Source organism: Trachemys scripta, chromosome 4, assembly GCF_013100865.1.
Source record: "Trachemys scripta elegans isolate TJP31775 chromosome 4, CAS_Tse_1.0, whole genome shotgun sequence".
Taxonomy (NCBI): Eukaryota; Metazoa; Chordata; order Testudines; family Emydidae; genus Trachemys; species Trachemys scripta.
Window position 1 is genome coordinate 80543936 of NC_048301.1, and position 27860 is coordinate 80571795.

General features: G+C 43.6%; 1 protein-coding gene across 1 annotated transcript; it reads left to right on the plus strand.

Annotated features, from left to right (window-relative positions):
• ELF5 (E74 like ETS transcription factor 5) lies at nt 1-27546 on the plus strand. Its single transcript, XM_034769872.1, has 7 exons — nt 1-279; nt 4355-4482; nt 12559-12792; nt 21106-21156; nt 22646-22714; nt 23839-24034; nt 24598-27546. The coding sequence occupies exons 2-7, from the start codon at nt 4359-4361 to the stop codon at nt 24692-24694; spliced, it is 771 nt and encodes a 256-aa protein (XP_034625763.1). The 5' UTR covers nt 1-279; nt 4355-4358; the 3' UTR covers nt 24695-27546.
• Nucleotides 27547-27860: the final 314 nt, after the last annotated feature.

A 27860-nucleotide genomic window follows, 5' to 3' on the forward strand; every position in this document is an offset into this window, starting at 1 on the left:
TACAGGATAAAGGTAAACGTTCTGCACTTAAGAACGTTTCTCCTCCCTTCCCTCAGCTGTGTCACACTCTGTATTATCACTGTCGTCAAAGGGGGTGTGTATAAGAACCTGAAAAACCAAACGAACCTGTCTGTAAGGAGTTCCATATATCACAGCACTGCAAGTGGCTTTACTTCCACAGTGCTGTACATTGCTGCAGGAAAGCCGCCTCTTTCCCCTTGCTTCTGAGACCTCCTTTTGGACCTAAACATTGCGACGGGAATAAGCACCCATCTGCACGTAAGCTCAGTTTGTTTATTGATGTCAATATTTGTAAAACAGATTTCCAGCTGCCAAAGCAGCGTGTGTGCTGTGCTGATTTATCAGTCACCTCCCTGATGCCATTCGTGTTTGGGCTTCAAACCACTTGTTCTGACCAACCCATTTGATTTCAATTTAATAAATTATTGATCGAGACATGCCTGTCTCCTACCCAGCAATTGAACCTCAACAAATACGTTTTAACAAATGACCAATCCAGACCTGTCTCATTAAACCAAAAGGAAATTAAGTGCTTCTTGCAGCCCTGCATCAGCTGGAGCAAAACTAACATTGAAAAGATCTCCTGTTTAAACAAGTGACTGCCCCTTCTCTTTTTTCCTTAAGAGTACACGGAAGCAGATATAGCATGTGTTTATAAACAGTACCAGGGGTAATGCTACAAAATTAATTGACATGACCTAAATCAATAATATTCTATTCGTCTAGAATATTTGAAAATAAATTAGTCCTCCTAGTGACCTTGAGAATAAATATATTTAGCTGTAAAATACACAGTTATATATGGGACTGACGGTGTAAATCAGGTACCTCTCTAAAATGGGAATTTCTCATTTGTAAATTAGGTTTGTCATCTATTATGGTATATTGCTAAGCCCTTTAGTGGTAGCAACCTTGTCACTATAGCTGCAAGCCAAGTATCAAACTGGAGCTGAAGCTGCCTCAGATCTAGAATTTTGCAGTTTGGAGAAATAAGCTCTGTTCAGACCAAGCCTTACAGATCAGATGTATGTTTTCAGATCTGAACTTCTCCATAATCTGATGGGTTTGGTTCTGGATCAGGCCCATCTTCACTTCTAACATGGTGGTGTTACCCTAAATGTATCTTTTCAGCCTTGGAAAATCCTCATGAAGAACATCTCAGTCACAGCATGAAATCTGTTCACCCACCATAATGATAATGAGGCTATAAAAACTATAAAAATATTTTACTTGCCTAGCAAAAACTTACTCCAGGGGAAGGGATGATTAGATCCCTTCAAGGCAAATTCATTCCCTTATGTAAGTAGTGACAAATTTCCAAATGTTAGCACTAAAAATATATAGTTTTTAAAAAATCAACTGCAGAATTATGTGCACTACAAAGAGGATGTGTTTCCTCCGCCCCCACTGATTATATGTATTTCTAATAAAAAGTACTTTTAGAAATGGCGTTGAAATTTGCAGGTGGTTTTTGTTTGTTTGTTTTTGTTGTTGTTGTTGTCCTGCCACCTCTTGCCTGTTGACAGAGACAAAGGGTGTAATACTGTCTCTGTTGAAGTCAATGGAAAAATTCCTTTTGACTTCAATAGTGCCCAGATTTCACTCAAAACATTTTCCCATGTGGGAAGCAATAATTCACTCTTGTACAGGAATCAGGCATGAGGTGGTCCCAGACATCTGCATTTTCCAACAGCTTATACGGTATGTTGGATCAATGTGCTTCCATTAACATAGGAGACATCAGAGTTGCTTCTACCTGAAATGGGATGCACTTATTAGTGTATTTTTTGTTTATTTTGCTCATGCTGGTGTATGTTTGCCAATGGCTGCTCCATTTAGAAGCTTAATTATTACAATTATTGCTGTAATACACGTGGTTAAACTGACTACAAAATATAGTGCTGGGGAGGACATATTGTGCATATTAGCAGGGTTAGTGGGGGGTTTTCCCCTTCTATGAGGCATTGAACAGGGATTATCTGTTAATGTGGGATATGCTTACATGGTCCTATCAGTGTTCTATGATGGAAGAAGAATTGGGGGCATTTGTGACTTCGTGCTTCCTATTTTCTTCTTCATTCCTCTATGAAGTCTCTATCTTGGTACTAAACTATGCTTCTGTGTGATTGGCACATTGCGCCTAACCTGCCATAACTCCCTGCAATATTAATCCTCCATGATCTGATGCAAATATAGGAGTTTAACTGCTTTGACTGCAGAAGAATTAGGGAAGGATTTTGTGTAATGTTAGATCCTGCATCATCCATGAAGTAATAAACATGTCATTGCTCTGCCCTTCTAACCTATGTCTGAACAAGTGTAGTATAGGGCACCTATTTCTGTGTATGGCAGCCTACTACTGGTGGAGAAAGCACATAACTGACTTCTAGTACTATGGGTCTCATTATTTTTATTTATTATTGAGTGGTGGTTTACCAGCTCTTCTCCTATAAAATCCTGAAATATCTGGATTGCATTAGTACTGTAGTTTAATATTTTATTTTCAATTGTGGTGTTCATTAGCAAAATACATTTGTACATGTAACACTAGCGTCACACTAGGTCCACTAGAAACAATGTGGCAATACAGCAGCTCAAGTGATCCACAGTGTTTGAATGTTCATGTGTTCCATTCACATTAGAACAGTACATTGGGTCCGCGTTGTTTCTGGAACATGTATACACATTGGACCTGATCTTCAGTATGAAAGAGAATTTTGGGGACATCCTAAATGTTCCCACTCTCCTGGTCTGCTCCCATTTCATCCACATAAAGATTATGGCTCTCTCTCAATTCCACTAGAGAAAGAAGTAACAGTTTTCAGAACATGCTAAGTAAACAAATCTCCTATTTTACAGGCCTAGATGCTGATGAGATGCTAGAGCATTACAATCATCTAACCACAGTCATCAATGCCTTGACTCCCACTCCCATTCTGCACAAAGATTACCCTGATTCACTAATAAACTATGTCAAATGGAGCAGATGGCCAATACAACTGTCACAGCATGGATCTGGGTCCCTGTGCCTACTGCACACCGCTTGCCATTTTCTTTATTTTATTTTTTTATTTTTTGCATTATACTAAATGTTAACCTTTAAGACTATATATGATCATGTTAGCTTACTCAGGTTTCTTTCTGCTAGAAATGACCAGATCTGGAGTTAGTTATGGAAGGCAGAAGAAACTAAAGTTTGAAGAGATAAGAGCCAATTGTGTCAAATCTGTGTCAATTTATTTTGCACTTGTATATTCACTGCAGCACAACCATGGAGCTATTACTAGACATTGGAACAGTGACAGTCCCAGTCTCTTGCAGATGGAAAAGCAGAACTGAGCCACAATGATTTTCATTCCATTTTGTTGCTTTTTTCCAGACCACTAAAACTGAATCAATTACAATTAAAGTTCACATGGGAGCTCAGGGATGGGGTCTTACAAGCCTTACCTACAGAAAACTGTGTGTGTGTGTGTGTGTGTGTGTGTGTGTGTGTGTGTGTGTGTGTGCGCCCATTTGTCCTCTGGAATGGTCCCCTTGAATTCCTTTACTTCACAGACTATGTGTCATTTCAAATCTCATCTGAAAATGTAGTTTTCTCCCTTGCCTAGATCTCTTAATTTCTCTCTCCCTTTATTGTTTCACAATAGGATTGTATTATTTTCAACAATTCCGTAGACCAGTTTGAGATGAAAGTGTCACACAGTGAAGTTTTCTATTATTATTAAACAAGTTTCTGCTTGAATTCCAGCTGTGACCATGCTCGAGAAACAAACTGAACTCCAGTTTGTGATTGATTTTCAGATACTGCACATTGTCCATAAACCATGGACTGTCTGATGTCTGCACTTGTATCTGATTTACACTGTAAGCGCCTCAGGTCCAGGACTATGTTTTGACAATTTGTTTGTCAAGGGACGATAAATGAAAAAATGATCTCAGTAACTAATGATATTAACCCTGACCATATGTCTGTGTACTGTACTATAGGTCTGTTCTTCCCTTGACTTTTACACATGTGCCGCCTGTCACACACAAGAATCTATGGGAAAACTTCATACCACCCGCATCCATGTAGTCATAAATCTGCTTGCAGATCCTTTTAAACCGATAATGTTCTTGTTGAGCTCAGTAACCCCTTCACTGCTGCCCCTGAAATTTTCAAGAGCTCAACCATTCACTTCAATGGAACTTTAAGTGGATGTAGCATAGACCCAAGAGTACTTTTCACAGACACATGCCATTCCACATTAAAGCAGTTATGGATGTGCCCTTATAACTTAGGTCCTTGATATTTTCTTGCCATGCTTTGACTATTAACTTAATATTTTAGGGGGATGTTGGACTCAGTCACTCACAGCACCTTTCTGCCAAACACAATGATCTGCGAGCCCCTGATGTCTTGGACAGAATTGTTTGGGACAACTGAGGACTATTATCCCACCTTTGATCATCAGACAGGTGTGTACATAGGTTCAGTTTGAAAAGACGTGTTCAATTAATATGTGCCCCAAACTGGACTGAATTTAACAGTGTTACAATTGGCTCTGATGGGTAATGGCCTGTGCATGTTGTGCTCACTGCTGAGCCTATTGTCACGTTTATTTCTAATTCAAGCATTACTGCTTTGTTCAGGCACACAAGCTGACTGTGTGCAAGACAGGCATATGAATAGCAACAATAATAGTCTGCACTTCTATAGTACCTTTCAGCTAAGAATCATATATCTACAAGAGACTTGTGTTGCTTACGTCACTATAATGTATGGAGCCCTCACAAACATTTAATGGATTCCTCATCACAACATCCCTGTGGAATAGGGAAGCATTCTCCCCATTTTGCAGATGGAAAAGTGAGTCAGAGAAATCAAGTGATTTACTCAAGGTCACCCAGCAAGTCCGTGGCAGACCCAGGAATTGAACCTAGATCTCCTGAATCTCACCCCAGTGACCCCAAAAGAATTCCAGTGCTTTTCAGCTATCAGTTAATCAAGTTTCTCAGTTAGGCATTGTCATCTTCATTTTGCAAGAAGGCAAACTGAGACTCACAACATTTCAGTGGTAGTGCCCCTAGGTTACAGAGGGAGTCAAAAGCAGAGTCAGGAATAGATCCTTGTGTGCCTGGGTATCTTTTGTTCTGTCCACTTGAAACACAGCACTTGTTTTGAAGTCCCTTTGCCTATCAATGAATGTTATCCATACTATGGAATAGTAATTTAGTTTGATGGAGTGACCTCTCTTTGAATTTTCTGCAGCTTTGTATAAATGTATTATCCATAGTAGCAATGACCAGTTAAATACATAGTTAACGTGTAAGATTTGGGATTTTAAAAATCAGCACAGATCTCGGTGGATTGTAGTAATACATCAGTATTAACTCAATAATGCCCCCACTGGACTAGTTGCTGATTACTCCTGAATGTTTAGTGTACAATTTCCCCCCACTGTGCTTATGGAAATCCTACACTTTGCCTGGCCATAAGACTCATCTGGGGAGTATAGTTAGTTTTAAGGAATTCACGTCCAATCCCCCGTGCTTTCAGGCCAGATCCCTGCTATAGAGGGTCAGTTAGCATTTCCCATTAGAAATTCTTTTCCTTCCATAAGAGTTTGATTCAGTTCCTAAATGGCTGGAATTTTTTTTCCCTCTCCTCCCTCAGACTAAATCATTCAATAGGCTCTAAAAATACAGCATAATCTCACTGATGTGACTGAGCCAAGCTTGTAGTGAAACTTGGATCTGTCTCAGGTTTTCATGCAATATTTTTCTCCCATAAAACTATTTTTATGCCTTCAAATTACAAAGCTGGTGTTCTTACAGAACAGACCTGGTCCCCTCATGAGACATTTTAAGTATTGGAGAACAGCACTTTTCAAAGAGCTTAAACCATAACAAGTTTATGATCATCATAGACTTCATGCTTGTTTCTGTGGTGCAAACCTTGGCCATTCAAAATTTTCCATGTGATTAGAAATAGAATCTGCTCCAAAGGGGCACAGGTCCCTAATGCTTCAGCTAAAGAAGAATCTCAAGTGCTATGCAGTTCTTGTTTGTGGGAAATGCTCTGATTTTGAAATTTGTTTCCATTCTGAATCAAAGCAAAAACAAAGAATTTCTAAGTTTCCTGTGAAACAAAATCTTCGGGGGCAAGGCGGGGGAGAATTATTTCAGGTAAATCAATGTTTTGTTTCAGCTTTGACTTTTTTAATTTTATATTATAAATTTCAACCTTATCAAGATATCTTTCAGTTTTTTTCTAAACAAAATTAGGAATGTGTCATTTTCAATGAATCCGCATTTCCCAATGGAAAATCATTCCATTGGAAAATTTTCTACCAGCTCTGAGCATCTTCATTAGCTGTTAGCAGTATACTGCCTCTGACATGTAGTTGTGCAGTTCTGACTCCATCTAGTTAAAGGTCAGTATTGCACATAGATATTGCAAGGACATTAGACTGTCTTCTTTAAAGTAATTGAAATGTTTCATAAGCTTACATCATTACCACTGTGTTGTGATTCTACCTGAGATCGCATACTAAGATGGGTTGGGCTGGGTATGTACGTGGCCTTCATTTGACCCTGTCTGCAGCTGCATCTCCCCTTCAACCTTTTCCCCCCAGGATTGCTCAATGTTGGATGCTCCTACACATTTCTAGCATCCTTTAGGGCTGCAATAACTTCTCCCATGAGCTGATTTAAAACATTCCTATAGAACCCACTACATTGTTTTCACTTTTTTTTCTCCCCCAGTAGCCCAGGAATAAATTTCACACATATTTATATTATATCAGTGCTAGCAATGCTATACAAGGAGACATAGGATAGAAAAGGAAGACAAATACTTCATTGATTTGAAGCACAAGAGGCATTTAGGCCAACAGAATAAGGTTTTCCCCAGGCTGTTATCTGGCCAAGATAAGAGTCAAGATACCTACACTTTTTGGAAAAAAGTACTATCAGACTTTGAATGCGCAAGTGTGAGATGAGTTCCTCCTCACATAAAATAGTGGAGAAGACTTGACAGAGCTGCCTATAATGAGACGGGCAGAATTTCTGAGATGACTGAGTGCAAAGTGTAGCTCTGGTCTCACTCCTGTCTACATCACAGTTAGAACAATGCTAGGAATAAAACACCTGTATTTAAACAGAATTATGTCTTGTAAGATTTTCGCTCACTTTCTCTTACAGTGTGGAACTGGTCTATGGAAAAGGGCTATAGAATTGATCTACTGTACAGACAAACCTTATATATAACCAGGCTTCGCTACATTCATCTGATGTGGATACAGCTGGCATGGTTCATGTCAATACAGCAGCATTTTTCCCTGCACTAACATGTATATCTTGTTGGTTTGTCAGTACAGCTGTGCACGAACCAGTGCATTCTGGGAAAATCTGGACAGGTATCCCATACTGCCTTGAGTACAAAGCCAGGTTATAGAAGTCCTTGGTAAAAATCCCTGCACCTGCTTGAGTCCTAGCTACACTAAAGCTTTGATCCTTGTTACCATGGATAGAGCTTCTTCCTTTGGAAATCGTGAGGCTTTTTGCCATTGTACATGCAGCCTTAGAGGTGGGACATGAATCCAAACTCTGATTTCAAATAACTTTTCTAGATTGCAAGGGGTAAGTCCACAGAATTTAATTCCTCCTGGGTTGGAATGTAACGAGCACACCAGGATTAAAATACTCAATCTGGCTAAAAAGTGCCATGGGATAGTTAATGTAACCTAAATCCAACCTTGAGGCAAGTAACACTCCACAACTTTGGAAAGGTCCAATTCATGGTTTGAACTCTGTGGCTCCCACTTATCTCTGCTTTCAACTTTCCCTCTCCCCTAGAGACCTATAGTCATAGATGCTGAAACTAGGAGGGGTGCAGCACCCCTTGACTTGAAGGGGTTTCCATTATATACAGGGTTTACAGTTTGGTTCAATGGTTCTCAGCACCTCCACTATAAAAATTGTTCCAGCACCCCTCTAGTTCTAGGCACAAAAGCTGAAACAAAACATTGATTTACCTGAAATGTTCCTGTGCTGGCTGCTGAGTGATTTATTTGCTCCTCACCTTATCTCACCTGGATAGTTTTCACTTAGAATTTCAATACACAGCAAGGAAAACATATCTGGTCCTTTCCCTCCCACTCAAAGGAAACTTGTACATTTCCTGTAGAAGCTCTGTCCTATGCTGATCTTTCTTCCAGAAGAGTATTCCAAATTGCATAATCTTTTGGTACAGTGCATACCCCAACAGAAGAGAGAGCTACTCAGGAAGCTAAACTTCAGTGTAAGGAGTAAAGGAAGAGCACTTTTGAAAATGCCAGACCTTCATGTCAGCACCTTCTGAGTGCCCGTGACAGATGTCAGCACTTTTGGGGGGCCTTAGAATATTTTCTGACTTCCAAAAAGAATCCAATCTTTTTAGAAGCCAATAGAGAAGCTAATCCTGACAAGAACTGTTCCATGAAAGGAGCATGCTATGGCCTTTATATTGCCAGCAAAGCTGATATTTATCAGTCAAGTAAAATAAAAATTTCAGGACCAGTTGCTTAAGTATTTCAAAGTTACTTACTGTACTTTTTAACTGTAGAGGAACAGTTGCTTTTATCTCATGTTACCCTAAGGGAATTAAAAATAGATACACCAAAGGAGCAAACTTCATTTAACTCTTCAACACATCAGAAGGAAGTTGTGGCCTTGACCCTCACCCCATCTCCTACATAAGCAGAAAAAAATCCAAACAGCTCATGAGTCCCAAAGGTGCAAACAAGATAACACCAAAAATGTAGGGCTGGATTCATGCCTTGGTGCCTCCACCTGATTTGGGAGTAAGGTAGGCTACCCTGTTGCAATTCTGCCAACGGGCCTGGAGCCAGCCCTCACAGTCCCCCACACTGTTTATATACCTCTTCTGGCTAGCCTCCAGAGCAGGGGTCTCAAACACGCGGCCCGGGGGCCGCATGCGGCCCACGGAGCTCTTCCCTGCGGCCCGCCAAGCTCCCCGTGCCGCCCCCCCAGTTACTTCCGGTCACAGCCAAACTCCCCTCACCTCCCCCCCCCCGAGGTATTTTATGTGGCAGCTAAGCTCCCTGCTCCCCAATGTTTGGGGCCGGGTCTCTGCCCGTGCCCTGCCTGCCGCCCCCACGCACCTCCCCCGAGNCCCCCCCCCCCCCCCCCCCCCCGAGGTATTTTATGTGGCAGCTAAGCTCCCTGCTCCCCAATGTTTGGGGCCGGGTCTCTGCCCGTGCCCTGCCTGCCGCCCCCACGCACCTCCCCCGAGTGTCCCCCGGCCTCACCTCTGCTAACCCCAAACTCCACCCCAGAGCCTGCACCCCCACCCCCTGCCCCAGCCCAGAGCCTGCACTCAGCACCCAAACCCCTACCCCCACCCAAACTCCCTCCCAGAGCCTTAGGCAGGTGGGGGTGGAGTTTGTGGGGGCAGGTTCTGGGCACCACCAAAATTTCTACAAACCTGCCACCCCTGGAAGAGGCAGAGCAGTGGTGGAGTGGTGGTGCAGCCCAGTGCAGTGGGGGGGCTTTAAAAGAAGTAAATCTAACTAAGTGCATGTTTTGTCCTTTGAGTGAGGTGCATTACTGAGTGTATATATTTTATTAAAACCGCTTGGAAATGACTTGTTGTAGGAGCAGCAGTGATCTGTATGCTCTGTATAATGCTTAGCACTTTCCAGGAGGGAGGGGGGAGGAGCACGCTCAGGGGAGGGGGAGAAGAGACGGGGCAGGGGCGGGACCTCATGAAAGGGGTGGAGTGGGGGCGGGGCCAGGGTCAGCGAGGGCGGGTGTCAGTGATGCGGCCCTCGGGCCAATGCACTAGTCCTCATGTGGCCCTTGTGGTCATTTGAGTTTGAGACCCCTGCTCCAGAGCCAGCGTTCCTGTGAAGTACGGCTGACTCTCAAGCTGCCCTTCTCCAGCAAAAGGCCTGACGGGGGATGGTGGCTGTACAACTGCTTCTCTCCCATCATGAATCAATCATCCTCTGGCACAGCTATACACACAGTTCCAGCGCCTACAGAATCTGATCCAGTGTCAAGCTGAATATCACAACTGACCTTTCTTTATAAAGGACCAAACAAAATCTCAGATTCAAATATGCTCGAAGTTTTGAGAGTCCGAAACGCAGATCCAAAGTCTGCATCTTTTGCCCACCTCTCCTCCTTTCTAGACTGCCTCCCTTGGATGGGATGATAGATCCCCAGGGGTCTGTGACACTGAAAAATACATTCAGCATTATTTTAATTCTATACGCACAAATAAATGGAGATATTTACAGTACATGGATGATACATGAAAGAACACACTTGTCCTGTAAGTTTTAAAACTTCATGAAAAAGATCTTATTTATATTATAGAAACTCATTTAGAATGCAAGATCAGTGTTTCAGACATTGTCACAATTTTGAACCATTCCATTAATTTCATTGGGGCAATTAAGTCTAAAACAACAGCAGCATTTACACCCTGAAGTAAACTGCCTGGCTAGGCTGATGACAAAAAAAAATTACAGTTCATATTGTTTGCATGCACTGCCATCTGATTGTATATTGGATATGTTTTTCATACAAACTGTGTCCCAAAACTAAATGTATGGCGTTAAAAATGTAATCTGAACATGAAATAATAAATCCTGGCTGATTGATTGGAAAGAGGAATTAGGAAATCTAAAATGAGACCAAAGATGCTTTCAGATTAAATGAAAGGAAACAGTATCTATCTAATCTAACTACTCGCCTAGATATGTATAACATTTTCATCCCTGTGGTAGTTCATTCCCCAGCTATTTACTATCATGTGTTTGCTCAGTCATGATTAGTAGAGGGACAGAGCCTCAGATGGTGAAAATTGGCATAGCTGTTTTAAAATGAATAGAGCAACAATCTCAAAGGCTGATATTTCTGTCATTGGCCCAGAATCTCTCCTGAGGCAAATCATTACTCATCCTCAAGGACTCCAGTATAACGAAAAAAAATTGTCTAAGTATAACGAAAATAATTTGTCTAGCAAGTTAATAGAAATAATGAGTCTGGGAGGCAGAATTTTGTCTCCATTTTTCACAGGCTTTAGTAAAATGCATCCAGAGCTAAAGAGCATTATAGTGTCTTTGGCTATAATTCTAGCGGTTGCTCCATACCGGCTGCACCTGCACAGACATCCAGTGGGAACTGCTTGCAAGATGAAGGCCTTTTCCATGTACGTTTCCCTCTAGTATCTGGTTTGCAGATACAAAGCCTCCTATTACAGTTAGCTACAGATATTCTCTGTTAGCTCAAGTGGTAGAGATCTGTGTTTACATCTAAAGAAACAGTATTCAAATACTTCCCCTGTATAAGTGATCTATATAGTAATAATGTCTGATGACTACAGCATATGGCTGTGTTACACTGCCCTACTTTCAGCACCAGAGCTAGTTTTTTAAAAAACTATTCTACAAACAAATCACAGAAAAATAATTTTCAGGTTTTATCATAAAATAATAGCAACAAGCTTTTCCCACTAATTGAGAAACTTTTTCACATTTTTTTAAAAAATGTTGACACTTTTGACTGGAATATTTTTTAGACTAAAATTTGCCTACTCACTCTACTAGCATCTTTCTTTCTCTTTCCTTTATCTGTCAGAGATGCTTTCCTAAAAAGAACTTTGCCTGGAACTGCACATTGCACCATCTAGTGGCAGTCTCTTATATAACAAATTTAAAAAAAGTTCACACAACCCTAACACTTACTATGTAAAAAGAAGAATCCGAAGAAGTGGGCTGTAGTCCACGAAAGCTTATGCTCTAATAAATTTGTTAGTCTCTAAGGTGCCACAAGTACTCCTGTTCTTTTTGCCGATACAGACTAACACGGCTGTTACTCTGAAACTTACTATGTACTTCAGGATGAAGGGTGTGATGATAACTTGCTGGGTATAGCTGTGAAAACAAGCATTTCCCTTAGTAATAAACTTACAATATTTACCTACCTGCCAGGGGTATTGTTTAAGGCTTGTAGAGTGCTTTGAGACATCTCTCAAGTGACTCGGCCTCTCATTATGAGAAACATTGCTCATTTTTATTGCAAAATGCACCAGAGAAATTTGGTGTCCCTTCACTTTTATTGTTGACAATTTATTTACATCACAAGGAAATAACCATGAAATTGAGGAGAGAAAGAGAGTTATTTATGCTAAAGGATTTGATCCCACAGTATTTTAATTATCTTGCATGGATATTTTTTGTGCCTCTCACTTTGGGTCTGTGTTTCACCTTGTGTATCACACTTGGGGTGTGACAAATTGAGAGGAATGTGCTTTTGAGACCCTCCTACACTAATGTCCTACATAATAATTAATAATAATACCTTAGGTGCACTAGGCACCAAAACATAAGCAGACATTATTAAAAGGAATAATTGAGGAAACTTGTGGCCTTACTAGAATAAGGTAAAGGAACTTCTCTTGTCTGGAACATGCTTACTGGAAACAATTTTGTAATGTAAGTATTTCAGCTTCATTTCTCTCTTCTGCTGAATCTCTTGCAGTTGGCGATTCTTGCTGGACATCTATTCACCCGGAATACTGGAGTAAACACAATGTCTGTGAGTGGCTGCAGTTTTGCTGTGACCAATACAAGCTAGACGCCAACTGCATCTCCTTTTCCCACTTTAATATTAATGGCTTGCAGCTATGCAGCATGACCCAGGAGGAGTTCACAGATGCTGCCGGCGTTTGTGGCGAATACCTTTATTTCATCTTACAGAACATCAAGATACATGGTTAGTGTTTCAGAGATTGAATGCAAAACAAAAAAGCCTTAAACTTTTGTGTGAACTTCATGCTAGTGGAAGGTGCTGGACTGACAGCCCTGGGACTAAAGGCCCTTGTTTATTCACAGAAGAGGTGAAGCACCTCTGGTGTCTAGATCCTACAATGATCAGCAGATTAGCAATGCAACAGATAGAGGATAGCATGGGCAACGAGGTTACTGGCTTCCCAACTGTGCCCACTCAATGTCACTCAAGCCTGACGTGACAGGTTCAGCTGTAGGAGTAAGATCATAGTTCAGACTCTATGGCCCCTTCAGTCCTTGGCTTCTCCACTGAGACTGTCCTGGATGCAAAGTGTGGTGTTTTAGCTCAGATAGAACTGGACTGAGACCACCAAACTCATTTCACATAGACCAGCACAATATACTGCTACTATGTTCCTCTCAAAACATCAGAGGTTGCACTGTTTATCTGATGGTGGACATGATGTTTTGTTTGGCACATGCTATCGGTATAATGTGTAATACAAATATGAGAGCCTCATTAATACCCTTGACGTTATTCTCAAATACAATCAATTTTCTTTACTTATTTTCCACCTCATTTTTGCTTCTTAAAAGATTTATTGCTGCTTAAGTGAATTTAGGCTCATAAACTTCTAAACTACTGCCTGTCTGGCCTAACTGAAGGAAAGTGAAATTTCTTCTACAGCTAGCCTTTAGTTTAGATGCCAGGAGATTAATAGGATGGTTCCATAGGGTTCAGTTCGGATGATAACTTAGATGGCTGACTTTTCATTGCCCAGGACAGGGAGACTTAGCAGGTCTACTCCAGTGCCATGCTATTTTTCCCATCTCCAGATGGATTATAGAATCATAGAATCATAGAATATCAGAGTTGGAAGGGACCTCAAGAGGTCATCTAGTCCAACCCCCTGCTCAAAGCAGGACCAATTCCCAGCTAAATCATCCCAGCCAGGGCTTTGTCAAGCCGGGCCTTAAAAACCTCCAAGGAAGGAGACTCCACCACCTCCCTAGGTAACGCATTCCAGTGTTTCACCACCCTCCTAGTGAAATAGTTTTTCCTGATATCCAACCTGGACCTCCCCCACTGCAACTTGAGACCATTGCTCCTTGTTCTGTCATCTGCCACCACTGAGAACAGCCGAGCTCCATCCTCTTTGGAACCCCCCTTCAGGTAGTTGAAGGCTGCTATCAAATCCCCCCTCATTCTTCTCTTCTGGAGACTAAACAATCCCAGTTCTCTTAGCCTCTCCTCATAAGTCATGTGCTCCAGACCCCTAATCATTTTTGTTGCCCTCCGCTGGACTCTTTCCAATTTTTCCACATCCTTCTTGTAGTGTGGGGCCCAAAACTGGACACAGTATTCCAGATGAGGCCTCACCAATGTCGAATAAAGGGGAACGATCACGTTCCTCGATCTGCTGGCAATGCCCCTACTTATACAGCCCAAAATGCCGTTAGCCTTCTTGGCAACAAGAGCACACTGTTGACTCATATCCAGCTTCTCGTCCACTGTGACCCCTAGGTCCTTTTCAGCAGAACTGCTACCTAGCCATTCGGTCCCTAGTCTGTAGCAGTGCATGGGATTCTTCCGTCCTAAGTGCAGGACTCTGCACTTGTCCTTGTTGAACCTCATCAGGTTTTTTTCTGCCCAATCCTCTAATTTGTCTAGGTCCCTCTGTATCCGATCCCTACCCTCTAGTGTATCTACCACGCCTCCTAGTTTAGTGTCATCTGCAAACTTGCTGAGAGTGCAGTCCACACCATCCTCCAGATCATTAATAAAGATATTAAACAAAACCGGCCCCAGGACTGACCCTTGGGGCACTCCACTTGAAACCGGCTGCCAACTAGACATGGAGCCATTGATCACTACCCGTTGAGCCCGACGATCTAGCCAGCTTTCTATCCACCTTACAGTCCATTCATCCAGCCCATACTTCTTTAACTTGGTGGCAAGAATACTGTGGGAGACCGTATCAAAAGCTTTGCTAAAGTCAAGAAATAACACATCCACTGCTTTCCCCTCATCCACAGAGCCAGTTATCTCATCATAGAAGGCAATTAGGTTAGTCAGGCACGACTTCCCCTTCGTGAATCCATGCTGACTGTTCCTGATCACTTTCCTCTCCTCTAAATGTTTCATAATTGATTCCTTGAGGACCTGCTCCATAATTTTTCCAGGGACTGAGGTGAGGCTGACTGGCCTGTAGTTCCCCGGATCCTCCTTCTTCCCTTTTTTAAAGATGGGCACTACATTAGCCTTTTTCCAGTCATCTGGGACCTCCCCCGATCGCCATGAGTTTTCAAAAATAATGGCTAATGGCTCTGCAATCTCACCCGCCAACTCTTTTAGCACCCTCGGATGCAGCGCATCCGGCCCCATGGACTTGTGCACGTCCAGTTTTTCTAAATAGTCCCGAACCACTTCTTTCTCCACAGAGGGCTGGTCACCTTCTCCCCATGCTGTACTGCCCAGTGCAGCAATCTGGGAGCTGACCTTGTGCGTGAAGACAGAGGCAAAAAAATCATTGAGTACATTAGCTTTTTCCACATCGTCGGTCACTAGGTTGCCTCCCTCATTCAGTAAGGGGCCCACACTTTCCTTGATTTTCTTCTTGTTGCTAACATACCTGAAGAAACCTTTCTTGTTACTCTTAACATCTCTTGCTAACTGCAACTCCAAGTGTGATTTGGCCTTCCTGATTTCACTCCTGCACGCCTGAGCAATATTTTTATACTCCTCCCTGGTCATTTGTCCAATCTTCCACTTCTTATAAGCCTCTTTTTTGCATTTAAGATCAGCAAGGATTTCACTGTTTAGCCAAGCTGGTCGCCTGCCATATTTACTATTCTTTCTACACATCGGGATGGTTTGTTCCTGCAACCTCAATAAGGATTCTTTAAAATACAGCCAGCTCTCCTGGACCCCTTTGCCCTTCATGTTATTCTCCCAGGGGATCCTGCCCATCTGTTCCCTGAGGGAGTCAAAGTCTGCTTTTCTGAAGTCCAGGGTCCATATTCTGCTGCTCTCCTTTCTTCCTTGTGTCAGGATCCTGAACTCGACCATCTCATGGTCACTGCCTCCCAGGTTCCCATCCACTTTTGCTTCCCCTACTAGTTCTTCCCTGTTTGTGAGCAGCAGGTCAAGAAAAGCTTTGCCCCTAGTTGGTTCCTCCAGCACTTGCACCAGGAAATTGTCCCCTACGCTTTCCAAAAATTTCCTGGATTGCCTGTGCACCGCTGTATTGCTCTCCCAGCAGATATCAGGGTGATTAAAATCTCCCATGAGAACCAGGGCCTGTGATCTAGCAACTTCTGCTAGTTGCCAGAAGAAAGCCTCGTCCACCTCATCCCCCTGGTCTGGTGGTCTATAGCAGACTCCAACCACGACATCACCCTTGTTGCTCACACTTCTCAACTTTATCCAGAGACTCTCAGGTTTTTCTGCAGTATCAAACCGGAGCTCTGAGCAGTCATACTCCTCTCTTACATACAACGCAACTCCCCCACCTTTTCTGCCCTGCCTGTCCTTCCTGAACAGTTTATATCCATCCATGACAGTACTCCAGTCATGTGAGTTATCCCACCAAGTTTCTGTTATTCCAATCACATCATAGTTCCCTGACTGTGCCAGGACTTCCAGTTCTCCCTGCTTGTTTCCCAGGCTTCTTGCATTTGTGTATAGGCACTTAAGATAACTCAATGATCGTCCCTCTTTCTCAGCATGAGACAGGAGTCCTCTCCTGTTGCGCTCTCCTGCTTGTGCTTCCTCCCAGGATCCCATTTCCCCACTTACCTCAGGGCTTTGGTCTCCTTCCCCCGGTGAACCTAGTTTAAAGCCCTCCTCACTAGGTTAGCCAGCCTGCTGGCGAAGATGCTCTTCCCTCTCTTCGTTAGGTGGAGCCCGTCTCTGCCTAGCACTCCTTCTTCTTGGAACACCATCCCATGGTCGAAGAATCCAAAGCCTTCTCTCCGACACCACCTGCGTAGCCATTCGTTGACTTCCACGATTCGATGGTCTCTACCCCGGCCTTTTCCTTGCACAGGGAGGATGGACGAGAACACCACTTGCGCCTCAAACTCCTTTATCCTTCTTCCCAGAGCCACGTAGTCTGCAGTGATCCGCTCAAGGTCATTCTTGGCAGTATCATTGGTGCCCACGTGGAGAAGCAGGAAGGGGTAGCGATCCGAGGGCTTGATGAGTCTCGGCAGTCTCTCCGTCACATCGTGTATCCTAGCTCCTGGCAAGCAGCAGACCTCTCGGTTTTCCCGGTCAGGGCGGCAGATAGATGACTCAGTCCCCCTGAGGAGGGAGTCCCCGACCACCACCACCCTCCTCCTCCTCTTGGGAGTGGTGGTCGTGGAACCCCCATCCCTAGGACAGTGCATCTTTTGCCTTCCAATCGGTGGAGTCTCCTTCTGCTCCCTTCCCTCAGATGGGCCATCTAGTCCACTCTCCGCATTAGCACCTGTAGAGAGAACATGGAAACGATTGCTCACCTGTATCTCCATTGCTGGTGCATGGACGCTCCTCTTTCTCCTTCTGGAGGTCACATGCTGCCAAACCTCCTCACAATCCTTCTGTCCCTGCTGCGCCTGCTCTGAATCTTCAGAACATTGTGGCCGTAGAAGCATCTCCTGACGTCTGTCCAGGAAATCTTCATTTTCCCTTATGCAACGCAGAGTAGATACTCGTTTCTCCAGCCCTCGAACCTTCTCTTCCAATATGGAGACCAGCTTGCACTTTGTACAGACAAAGTCGCTTCTGTCCTGCGGAAGAAAGACAAACATGGCACAACCTGTGCAGGTTACAACAGCTGATCGCTCACCTTCCATATCACCGTCCTCTTAGGAGCTTCCTCAACTGTTGCAGGAACTACTCGGAGAAACCTGCAGATGAAAGCCTCAGTGCGCTCTCCCTAGGCGAACTCCCGCTGTTAGCCTCTGCTGTTCGCCGCTCAGCTGGTTCGCTGCTGACTGCCCTTATATACCAGTCAGGCCCAGCTGGAACAAAGCACTCCCAATTCACACTTTTCAAACAAACAAGCAAGCAATCAAGCACACGGTCAAACTGACCAACTGTCCCAGCAGCAGACACTCAGATACTCACCAACACAGCCCCCCTAATGCAGCACTTAGCGTACCTCCTCTCGGACAGCTCCCAGGCAAACTCCCGCTGTTAGCCTCTGCTGTTCGCCGCGATTATAAATTGTTGGGTAATTATTTATAGAGTTAGACCCAATCCTGCAATGCATTCCAGCTGTTTTGTGCCTCTCAGTGATTCAAGGCTTTCCTAAAACTGGCCAACCTGGCTACTTCAGGATTCTCCTGGTCTAGGAGAATTGTTGAGTGGGATAGAGTTGTAATAGGACTTCTGGCAACTGATGCAGTAGGTATGTCCAGGGCAAAAAGGGGCATGGCCTAAGCATCCCTTCACTCTAGCAATACCTGGCTGCTAGAACAGCCCCTGGAGGGCCATGGGTGGCTGACAGTGTAGGCCTTACCCTGCAATTGCTCCTTACTGCTGGGAGCCACTGTGGCTCCAGGCCCAGGAATTGAGAGCAGATAGACTCTCTCTCCTGTGCTTTACATGTTCCTCACAGTCACTTCCCAGAGGAGAAGGGAAAACAGCTTGACTCCAACATGATAGATGATGAGCAAATGGAGGATAGGGCAGACAAGGAATGGGCGAGGAGCAGAGAAGAACAGGGATAGGTTGGAGGCAACAGACATGAGGGGGACAGGGACAGGCAGAGTGGGAGAGGAACAATTGGGGACGAGTTGATGACGGGACATGCTAGGAGTTGATGCTCTGGGGATGAATCTGGGGTGAATCAGGGTTGTGCAGTAAATGAGGCTGCTGTCCATAGGAACCCTGTCATACTGGTTGCAGAAGTCAGAATGTGGGTGGTGAATGAGACGGGACTGCAGGGGAAAAAATGGTCTTGTGTTTTTAGGCAGTCAACTGCTGCTCTGGAGTACTGGCTTTTACCCCTGCCTCTGCCACAGAATTCCTATGTGCTGCTGGGCAAGTCACCTGGGAGGAGACTTTCAAAAGCACCTAAAGGATTTAGGAATACGCATCCCATTGAGTGCCACAGAAAAGCCCGTGAGGAAATTAACAATTCTGTATTAAGTGCCGGTGTTGAACTAAGCTCCCTGTAAGCTGTGCAGCTGCACAGCAGTCTATTACGCACCACGCAGGTGCTCAGGGCTGCAGCAGGGAGGGATTCCTCTCCCCCAGCCCCAGACCTAACCCAAACCGCCCCAGACCTGCCACTGCCGGGGGAGAGACATCTCTCCCACAGTCCCAACCCAGTCTGGCCTGGAGTTGCTACGGAGCGCCTCGTTCAGCCAAAATGCATGTTTCCAAGCTCCGCTCTTGCCAAGGCTTTGGCACAGTGGCAGCAACATGATTCAAACACTCTTTGAAAGCAGCTCTTTGCCATCATGCCCTGCGCGTCAGCTCAGCATGCTCCCCCGGCTCACCCAGACAATAGCCAGAGAGTCACCTAATGAAGAGCGAGCGCTGGGCGCAATCCAGGCCACAGCTGTTTGAGGCCGAGGGAGGGGCACCTCTCCCACAGCCACAGAAGGTCCGGGCCAGGCTGGGCTGGGGCCATGGGAGAGGCTCCCCTCCCACCCAGCCCAGGTGCTGCTGTGGGGAGAGAGAGCTGGAGTTAGTCCTCTCTCCCTGTCACAGCACCAGGGAAGCGTGCACCCCAAGCCCCCTCAGCCCTGGCCCTACCCTAGAACCCGCACCCCCAGCCAGAGCCCTCACTCCCCCACACCCTAACCCTCTGCCCCAGCCCTGAGCCCCCTCCCACACTCCAAACCCCTCGGCCCCACCCCCACCTCATGAATTTTGTTATGTGCACCAATATGGAGGTGATGTGTCCATATTGGTGCACGTAACAAAATTCATTCCGCATGTGGGTGGGAAAAATTAAAGGGAACATTGGTGTTGAATGGTGTGCAGTAAATAAGGCCCATGATGAGAAATACTAAATAGCTGCTTATTCAATGTGCACCATCCATCCTGTGCAGGTTGGGGTCCTGTAGAAGAAAATCATATATGATTATGCAATTAAAGGCCTTATCATAATGCATATGCACAAAGAGGCCAAATTAAGGTTATACAGGCAACCTTAACTTTGGCATTTCCTAAACTGAGTGCCGGATTTTGCAACCTGAATTTTCTTTCACTGTAGGGGTCTTTGGCATAGGCGCCGATTCCATGGGAGCACCCACAGGGAAAAATTAGTGGGTGCTCTGCACCCACTGGCAGCCAAGCTCCCTTCACCCCCACCCGACGTCTTCCACCTCCCCTGAGCGCGCCACATCCCCACTCCTCCACCTACCTCCCAGCACTTCCTGCCAGGCTGCCACCAAATAGCTGTTTGCAGCATTAGCACACTCCGGGAGGGAGAGGGAGGAGCGGGAATGTGGCGCGCTCAGAGGAGGAGGCGGGGAAGAGTCAGGGCTGGAGCGGGGATTTGGAGAAGGGGTTGGAATGGGGGCAGGGCAGGGGTGGGAAGAGGTGGGGCAGGCCTCATGGACGGTGTGGAGTGGGGGTGGGGCTGGGGATAGAGGGGCACGTTGAGCACCCAGGGGACAGAGGGGAAGTCGGCACCTATTGTCTTTGGTATGTAATACATTTATTAAATGGTGTGAGCACTCTTGCTGCTGTACAGACATGCCACTGTGCTATGGAGTTTGCTACAAGAGAGAATCTCTGCTTGAAGTAGTCGAGGGAGAAGTGAAGAAATGGGCTTTTAAGGAGAGATCTGATGAAGGAAGAGGGACTAATCCAAGTGTATAGGACAATAAAGAAAATGGCAAAAGTGAGAGCTGGAGAAGGATCTAAAGGGATCAGGTAGACAGGAAGCATGGCACAAGCCAAAAGAGCACAGCAGGGCCATTAAGAGGTAATGAGAGCAGAGAAGCATGCTGAGGTAGGTGATACCTGTTTAGGGCCTTGAAGACAAGGATGAGGAGCTTGAACTTGATACAGGAAGTAAGAGGAAGCAAGTGAAGGAATCTGAAGATGGGAGTGACAAGGTCAGAGAAGTGGGCGGGAAAGCTGATCTTTAGCGGCAGCCTTTGCATAGACAGGAGTCTCATCTTCCTTGTTGCAATGTGTATGTTTCTATATTCTCTAGTGTGAGTTTATATCCCTGCATTCTAATATAGTGGGGAAAGGGTCTAGCTGTGCCTTAAGATTCAATGGCAAGTCATTCTGCAGTGTGTGTGACTAGAGAATTGAACTCTGGATTGCATGTTTTCCTCCCCATAGGCATTTCCTTTTTTACTGACACTGAAGAAACCAAGCCAACTATCAAAGATTGTAAGTAACCTTGTTTTGTACATGCAAAGCTCTATTCACTAGGAAAGGTGCGCATGTTCTTTGACTAGCACACTTCCCGAGGCAGCAGTTCAAGGGATTTTTACAAGTGAGAAAATACTTCAAAAATTGTCTCCACTTGAATGCTTTAAATTAAAGACTCTTGTGGTGGGTAGGGAAAGACTGGTGAGGTTCCCAACATAGGCTCCTTTTCCCCCTTTCCCCTAAGAACCTAGCACTATCACTGAGGTGGTAGCGCAGTGATAGCCTGTGGTTCTAGAACCATATTCAGCTCTTGCAGAGTCCCTGGGTATGACTGGGCTGACTCATGTTCTGCCTGGCTATAGGCAGCGTGGAAAACCCTCTGACACAGGATCACATGTTTCAAGGCAGCACAGAATGCACTGAACAAATGACCAGAGCTGCCAAAATGTCACTCCAGGAAGTGGATAGGGAAGCACACTGGTGCATTGTCCTGCCCTCATGTGGTGATGGTGATGTGGCATTGTCTCGTATGTAATTCTAGTAAATGCCATTTGGGCTGGCAGCAGGGTCTGAATCCCAGAGTTTCAGCACTAAAAGAATGAGTCTCTTCTTCAACTAAAGGACTAAGAACTCTCACAAGAGGCTGCAGCAAACTCAGAAACTCCTGGGGATCAGCCTTTCAAAGGGACATCTAATACACACTGAAGAGTGGGTTGCACAATAATGCAAAGTTCTGACCCCAGGCATCATAAAGTGTTTCCCACCTGATTATTTTGTAGCTCTCTGCTATTCCATTCAGTGAAGGGACTTTCCAGGTTTTCTTTGTTTTAGTACCATTGCTACAGAGAGAGCCCCAATACTCACCTTGAAGAACTTGCTATCTGTGTGCAAGGCAGGACAGATCTGCTGATTTGCAGAAGTTGCAGAACTAGTGGTGTTAACAGCCTTTGAGATCCCTCCTTCAGTGCCCTCTTCTGACCAGCTCTGTTTATGTCACGGCAATATCATGACAGGCCCCCTTTCTCAAATTGGGTGATATGGCTTGCGTCTCTGCAGTGTTATTGCCAAATCTCACATTCATCTATTGCTGTAGCACTTTGGCCATATGAACTGTCAACCATAGTGTAGTCTGAGTTCTGAGCCAGGAAAGTCCCAGGTTCCACATCACAGATGTATATGCAGTTGATGAAGACAGCCCTAAATTCCCTAAAACCAAATAACCCAGACATACTGTAGATGACATGTAAAATGGTTTCATTCTTTTTTTTTCTTTGTGGTGTTTGTCTCTGTCAAATTGTTCAACTTCAAGTTAATTATTCACTTTGGTTTATCTTTATGATAAAGCTGGGGTTTTTTTTTTTTTAATTTAACAACAGATCACATCCCAGTTTGACTCAATGTTGCATGACATTTGAGTAGGTGAACACGTTGCCCTTTTGACCACATTATCACCAGACTCTAATTCCTCCTCCTTCACATGTCACGTTATTTTGTAATTCTGTTCCAGACAATGATAAGGCATGCCTGAGAACAGGGGGCTCAAAGAGTCAAGAATGTCACAGCCACGGGAGAACAAGTAGGTATATATTTGAAATGCAGAAATTGTGCTTGAAAGATTACGAGACGTATAAAACCGTGGTTTCAAATGCTTGTCACAAAGGGGTGAATCACTTAGTGATACCCCAGATGAGCTAAACATAAAGTGGTGGTTGGTGCAGTGTTGCCAACTCTCACAATTGTAGCATGAGTCTCATTACATGGGTGCTTTATTGGAATCAGAAGAATCTCAGCTTTCATTTTATTAAAAAAGTAAGCTTCTAGCCTTCAGAGTTGTGGAGAAAAGCTGGAAAATGAAAACTGAGTGTAACCTAGAGGCTCAAAATCCAGAAGGCAAATAAACAAACCCAAATGAATTATTTAAAAAAAAACCTCATGATTTTGGAAGGCCTGGCTGAAGATTTTTGAATGTTTGAGGTTGGTAATATTGGGTTTGTACTTGTAGCTTCACCAGTTGCCTGATTCCTGGGACATTGCTTACTCAGAATCTCCTTAAGCATGACACATGCATGCACACCCGGTAACCAGGTTTGTTCACTTTCTTAGGAAGTTCTTGTCCCTTCCAGAGCATTTGGGGCTCAGGCAAGCCTCAGGCTTAAATTGTAGCAGAGACATCTACCTGTGTGGGGAAGTTTGCTCACCTGCTGCCAATGCTGTAAATATTCCTGGATAAAGGGGAATTTGATTGCGGCTGTCAATCCAGAACCTTTTACCAGCACTAAATTCATGTCAAACTTTTTGAAATTAATCTAAAAATGGGCTTTAAAAATAATCCCCAAATCCAGCTGTCCTTTATTAGGGTGTTCCATTACTATTCTGTGGAAATCCGTACTGATTCCTGGAGGCTAAACCTGTCAAGGATGCAACTTCATCCCAATTTTTTGAAGGACAAAAAGTCAAAATTTTACAGGAGTAAAAGGCAGATTCTAAAATTAGTTCTTTTTCAAGGTCAGCCTGCAGCAGGTAATTTAATTCCACTTACAGATAAGCAATGCACTTGATTTTGTAAGCAACATGGATGCCAGATACAAGTGGTTAAAGATCTTGAGCACCGTCTCACAAACCTGCTGTAGTGATTATTTTTATTGTTATAGTACTGCATCTCTGAAAGTCAGTTAATCTTCTGTCCTTTTCCTGCTGAAGGCCTGCAGAGTTCTCACTTGTGGGAATTTGTAAGAGACCTCCTCCTGTCTCCAGAAGAAAACTGTGGCATTCTCGATTGGGAGGATAGAGAACAAGGCATCTTTCGGGTTGTTAAGTCAGAAGCCCTGGCAAAGATGTGGGGACAAAGAAAGCGAAATGACAGAATGACATATGAAAAGCTGAGCAGAGCTCTCCGGTACGTTAGTAGGTGAAAATGCCACCACATTACTAATGGTGTGTTATATGAGTCTATTTCACACAATTATATTGATTGCATAGCTTTTTAGTGTATTATCCAAAGGTCATGAGACAGAATCATGGCTCTTGGTGGTTACAGATAAGATTACAGGGCCAGATTTTCACCTGGTATAAATCAGTATAACTCCATGGAAGGCAATGGAGATATTCTGACTTACATGAGCTGAGAATTTGGCCCATGGCTTGCAATGTGACACTACCTGCCTTTCTGCTTTGGCAGTAATCCTAGCAGTTCATTCTGAATTGTGGTCATCTTAGAAGCAAAAACACACATGCAATGTTTGTTTTAAAAGGAGCAAATTTCACCCTTCAAGAAGTCTGGGAAAGCTTTAAACTCTATAATGCAAGTTGATCTGGGGGTGTGAAAATATCCATTTAACAGAAAGAAAGGATTGCTGTTTGATGGAAAACATCAGATTGACTGCTCTGTTATGTTCCTATCGTGTACTACTTGGGAACAATTCCTTTAAAGTAAATACCACTTCTGTTTTGTTACTGCAGGTATTATTATAAAACTGGAATTTTGGAACGCATAGACAGAAGGCTAGTGTACAAGTTTGGAAAGAATGCCCATGGGTGGCAGGAGAACAAACTATGAATTAACTGTCCCATGCCTCAGACTGATTATGCACTCTGCAACATGAAGTGTCTGACTGCAATAGACATTTGAGAGAAGGACTTTTTCTCCTGCTTCTCTCCTATACGGCAGTCTGGAGTTGACAACTGTTTCTGAGAGACTGGCCAGAGCAACACATTATGGCTCTTCCCCACTATATACTTTGTGACCAGCATTAGCTTGTGCTTAGCTCTTATGAAAATAACACCTGTGATGCAGCTCAAGGTTTTGTTAAGATGAATTGTTTTTATCTGTGGCACCTCTTCCTGTGCCAAGAAGGGCTATCTTTTGTCGTTGCCTATCAGCTCTCAGTATGAAATTCCTGCTTCCTGCTGACATTTAAAAGAAGTTGGTGGGTGGGTGTGTGTGTGTGTGTGAGAGAGAGAGAGAGAGAGAGAGAGAAGGTGGTTAAATATTTTGCAGCACATACAGTCTTTTTTTCCTTCCTTTGGCTAGAAGGTCAGTATTTTGGTTCATCTAGAGACAATACCATTGTGATCAGCGTGTGTTCCAGGGGCCCTATTCTCAGGTCTGCTACACCCCTTTGTGGTGGAAGATCTGGCCAGCTGAGAGTCATCCTCCCCACACACACACATATATCCACAGAATTAATCTGTCCAATCAAGCCAGTCATCCATAAGAAAAACAGGGTTTTAAGCACTAATCTGATTTCCTCACTTAACTACTAATTTGACTTCTGCAAATGTATTTTGCAGGTTTTACTGTACATACTATGAACGGTTCACTGCAAGTATTGAATAACGATTTTTATTTGTGCTATGTTAGTTAGTTGTGATTGATCACATGGTATTAATTCTGTTCCTTGATTGGGTTGGCATAACTCTTACTGCAAGCACTTTTGGTGCAACTATTTATCTATGAACTAAAAATTGACTTTCCACAAACACTCACATGGGAGTTTGAACTTTTCTTTCTATGAACCTCCAGGAAAGTGAAACTCCAGTGTTTGGGGAAAGCAAGCCTGAAAGGGAGCAAGCATCATTAGAACAGATGCAAATGAATATTTGTTGAAAACTGTATAAAGAATTCACCCAATCTCTACAGAGAATGGCTGAGAACTTCAAAGCAGTCTACAGCATAGAGCCACACATTTCATTTAAGTTAATGTGTAGCTAAATGCCCTTGACTGCTCAGATTTCAACCAATGAGTACATTTGTTAGAGTAGAAGGTGGTATCTGAACAATTCAATGATATTTTTGAAAGCTTCATAGATGTACTATATTTTAACAAAAATATTGCCCTTTCCACCTCAAGGGCTCAGGTATCCCCTCTTAGTATTACCTCAGATGGCACTTTGAGGGTATAAATGAGGTTCTTTTGTTTTCAAATGAGTCGCTCTTCTGCGTGTTTCTCTGTGGAACCTGAATGTAGTAGTGTGTGTTATCATTACTTTCCCCTTCACATGAGTCTATTTCTTTTAAACTCAAAATATAATTTTACTCTTAACAATTGTTTCTTTTTGTTCATAAAGACTTGGGTGGTGGGGCCTATTAGTCAGGATTGGCCAGTTAAGTAAGCAGCAAGCTAAATGCTACAATGACACTTAGGCTGGTGCTGTGCTCAGGACCCTGGGAAGTCAATGGGGATGCAGAATGGCTTCAGCTGACTGTAGCAGGCATTGGAGATGCACTTCTTAGACTTGACCCCTGCTACAGAACGCAAGATCAAGGGTCACACGAGAAATTCCTCTCACTGCGTTTCCCAGCTTCATCCAGAAATTGTGTATCTCTGTGAATGGATTCCTGTAGTTGCAGCTATTCAAAGTAGCTTTTGTTTTTATTTGGTTAAATGGTATGTAGGTTTTGAGTAGGCAGAAGCCCATCAGAAAGACAGATAGGTATCAAAGTGGTATCAGAAAGTTTGAGTGCCGCCAGTTACTGCTGCTGCCCATCACTTGGCAAGTGAGAGCAACTTTGCAGAAATAGAATATCATCATTGTGTATCATGGCCATGACCAGGGCATTAAACCTAGATTCTAAAAAACCCCTCATTTTAGGACCAAAAATATCCAGCTGAAGGTTGACCATTTTTAAAGTCAATCTAAATTTTACAAATATTTCACATAATGAAAATATTATGATCAGGCTTCCTGGCCAATGCTAATACAAGCAGAGTTTTCTACATCTTCACAAGTGGCATAAATAGCCCAGGCATTTTCTAGTCGGGCACTGTTAAGTCATCACTGGCAGAATCTATTCAGAAGTACTGTCTGATCCTCATTTCCATGAGACTAGCACCAGCAAAGAAAAATCAGCAAGATAAGAAGCACTGAAGTGCAGTATGGAGTAAGAAACACAGATGTGAAATTTTACTGTAAATGTGTTTTTAAAATGTGAATTACTGTAAAATATCTATTTTTGGATTGTGTATCTTTTCCAACTATTATAGTTTGTAAACAATGAATGAAATATTTAATATGTATGATATGTGGCTTTGTTAGGGGTTTTTTTGTTGTTTTTTTTGGTAACTCATGTCAATGGTGCACAGAGTGCCCATAAACCTCTATCAATTGAAACAACTGTTTAACAAACCTAGGCAAGCCATGCCCGCGATACCGCCGTAGACCAAGGTGCCCTTCAATTGCTTTTGCAATTCAATTTATGATTTGAAGACTATGGCTGAACTACAACCTTAGATTATACTTACAAGCATATGTAGCAAGAGTCTGAGACAGACATTTGAAAATAGTCCATTTATGGTGCCCATTAGGGCACTATGCTTTGCCGTTCCACTATAGCATAGACATGTAAGTAAAAGACAAAACAATGTTCTAAGACGGGATAGTCTATTATGTTTTTGTCAAGGTCCAAATTTTCTTGGTCAAGGTTCAGACTCTAGAGAAAATAATAAAATAACAACAATAAGTAAATAAAAAGATTTCGGGGTCCATTCAAAAGCGCTTGGAGGTTGAAATTTGGCCCGCAGTCCACCACTTGACTATCCCTGTTCTAAGATTTACCTTAATAATGTTTACTCAAGCTCCATATTCACTGGGGTTGGCTCTCCGTGCACCCCATATAGGCATATACATTGGTCAGGACTGTTGCTCCATTGGGGATGGTAAGTCTATGTTCACGTTCAATAGCAATACCACAGTATTGCTACTGTACAGGAGTGCTGCTTCAT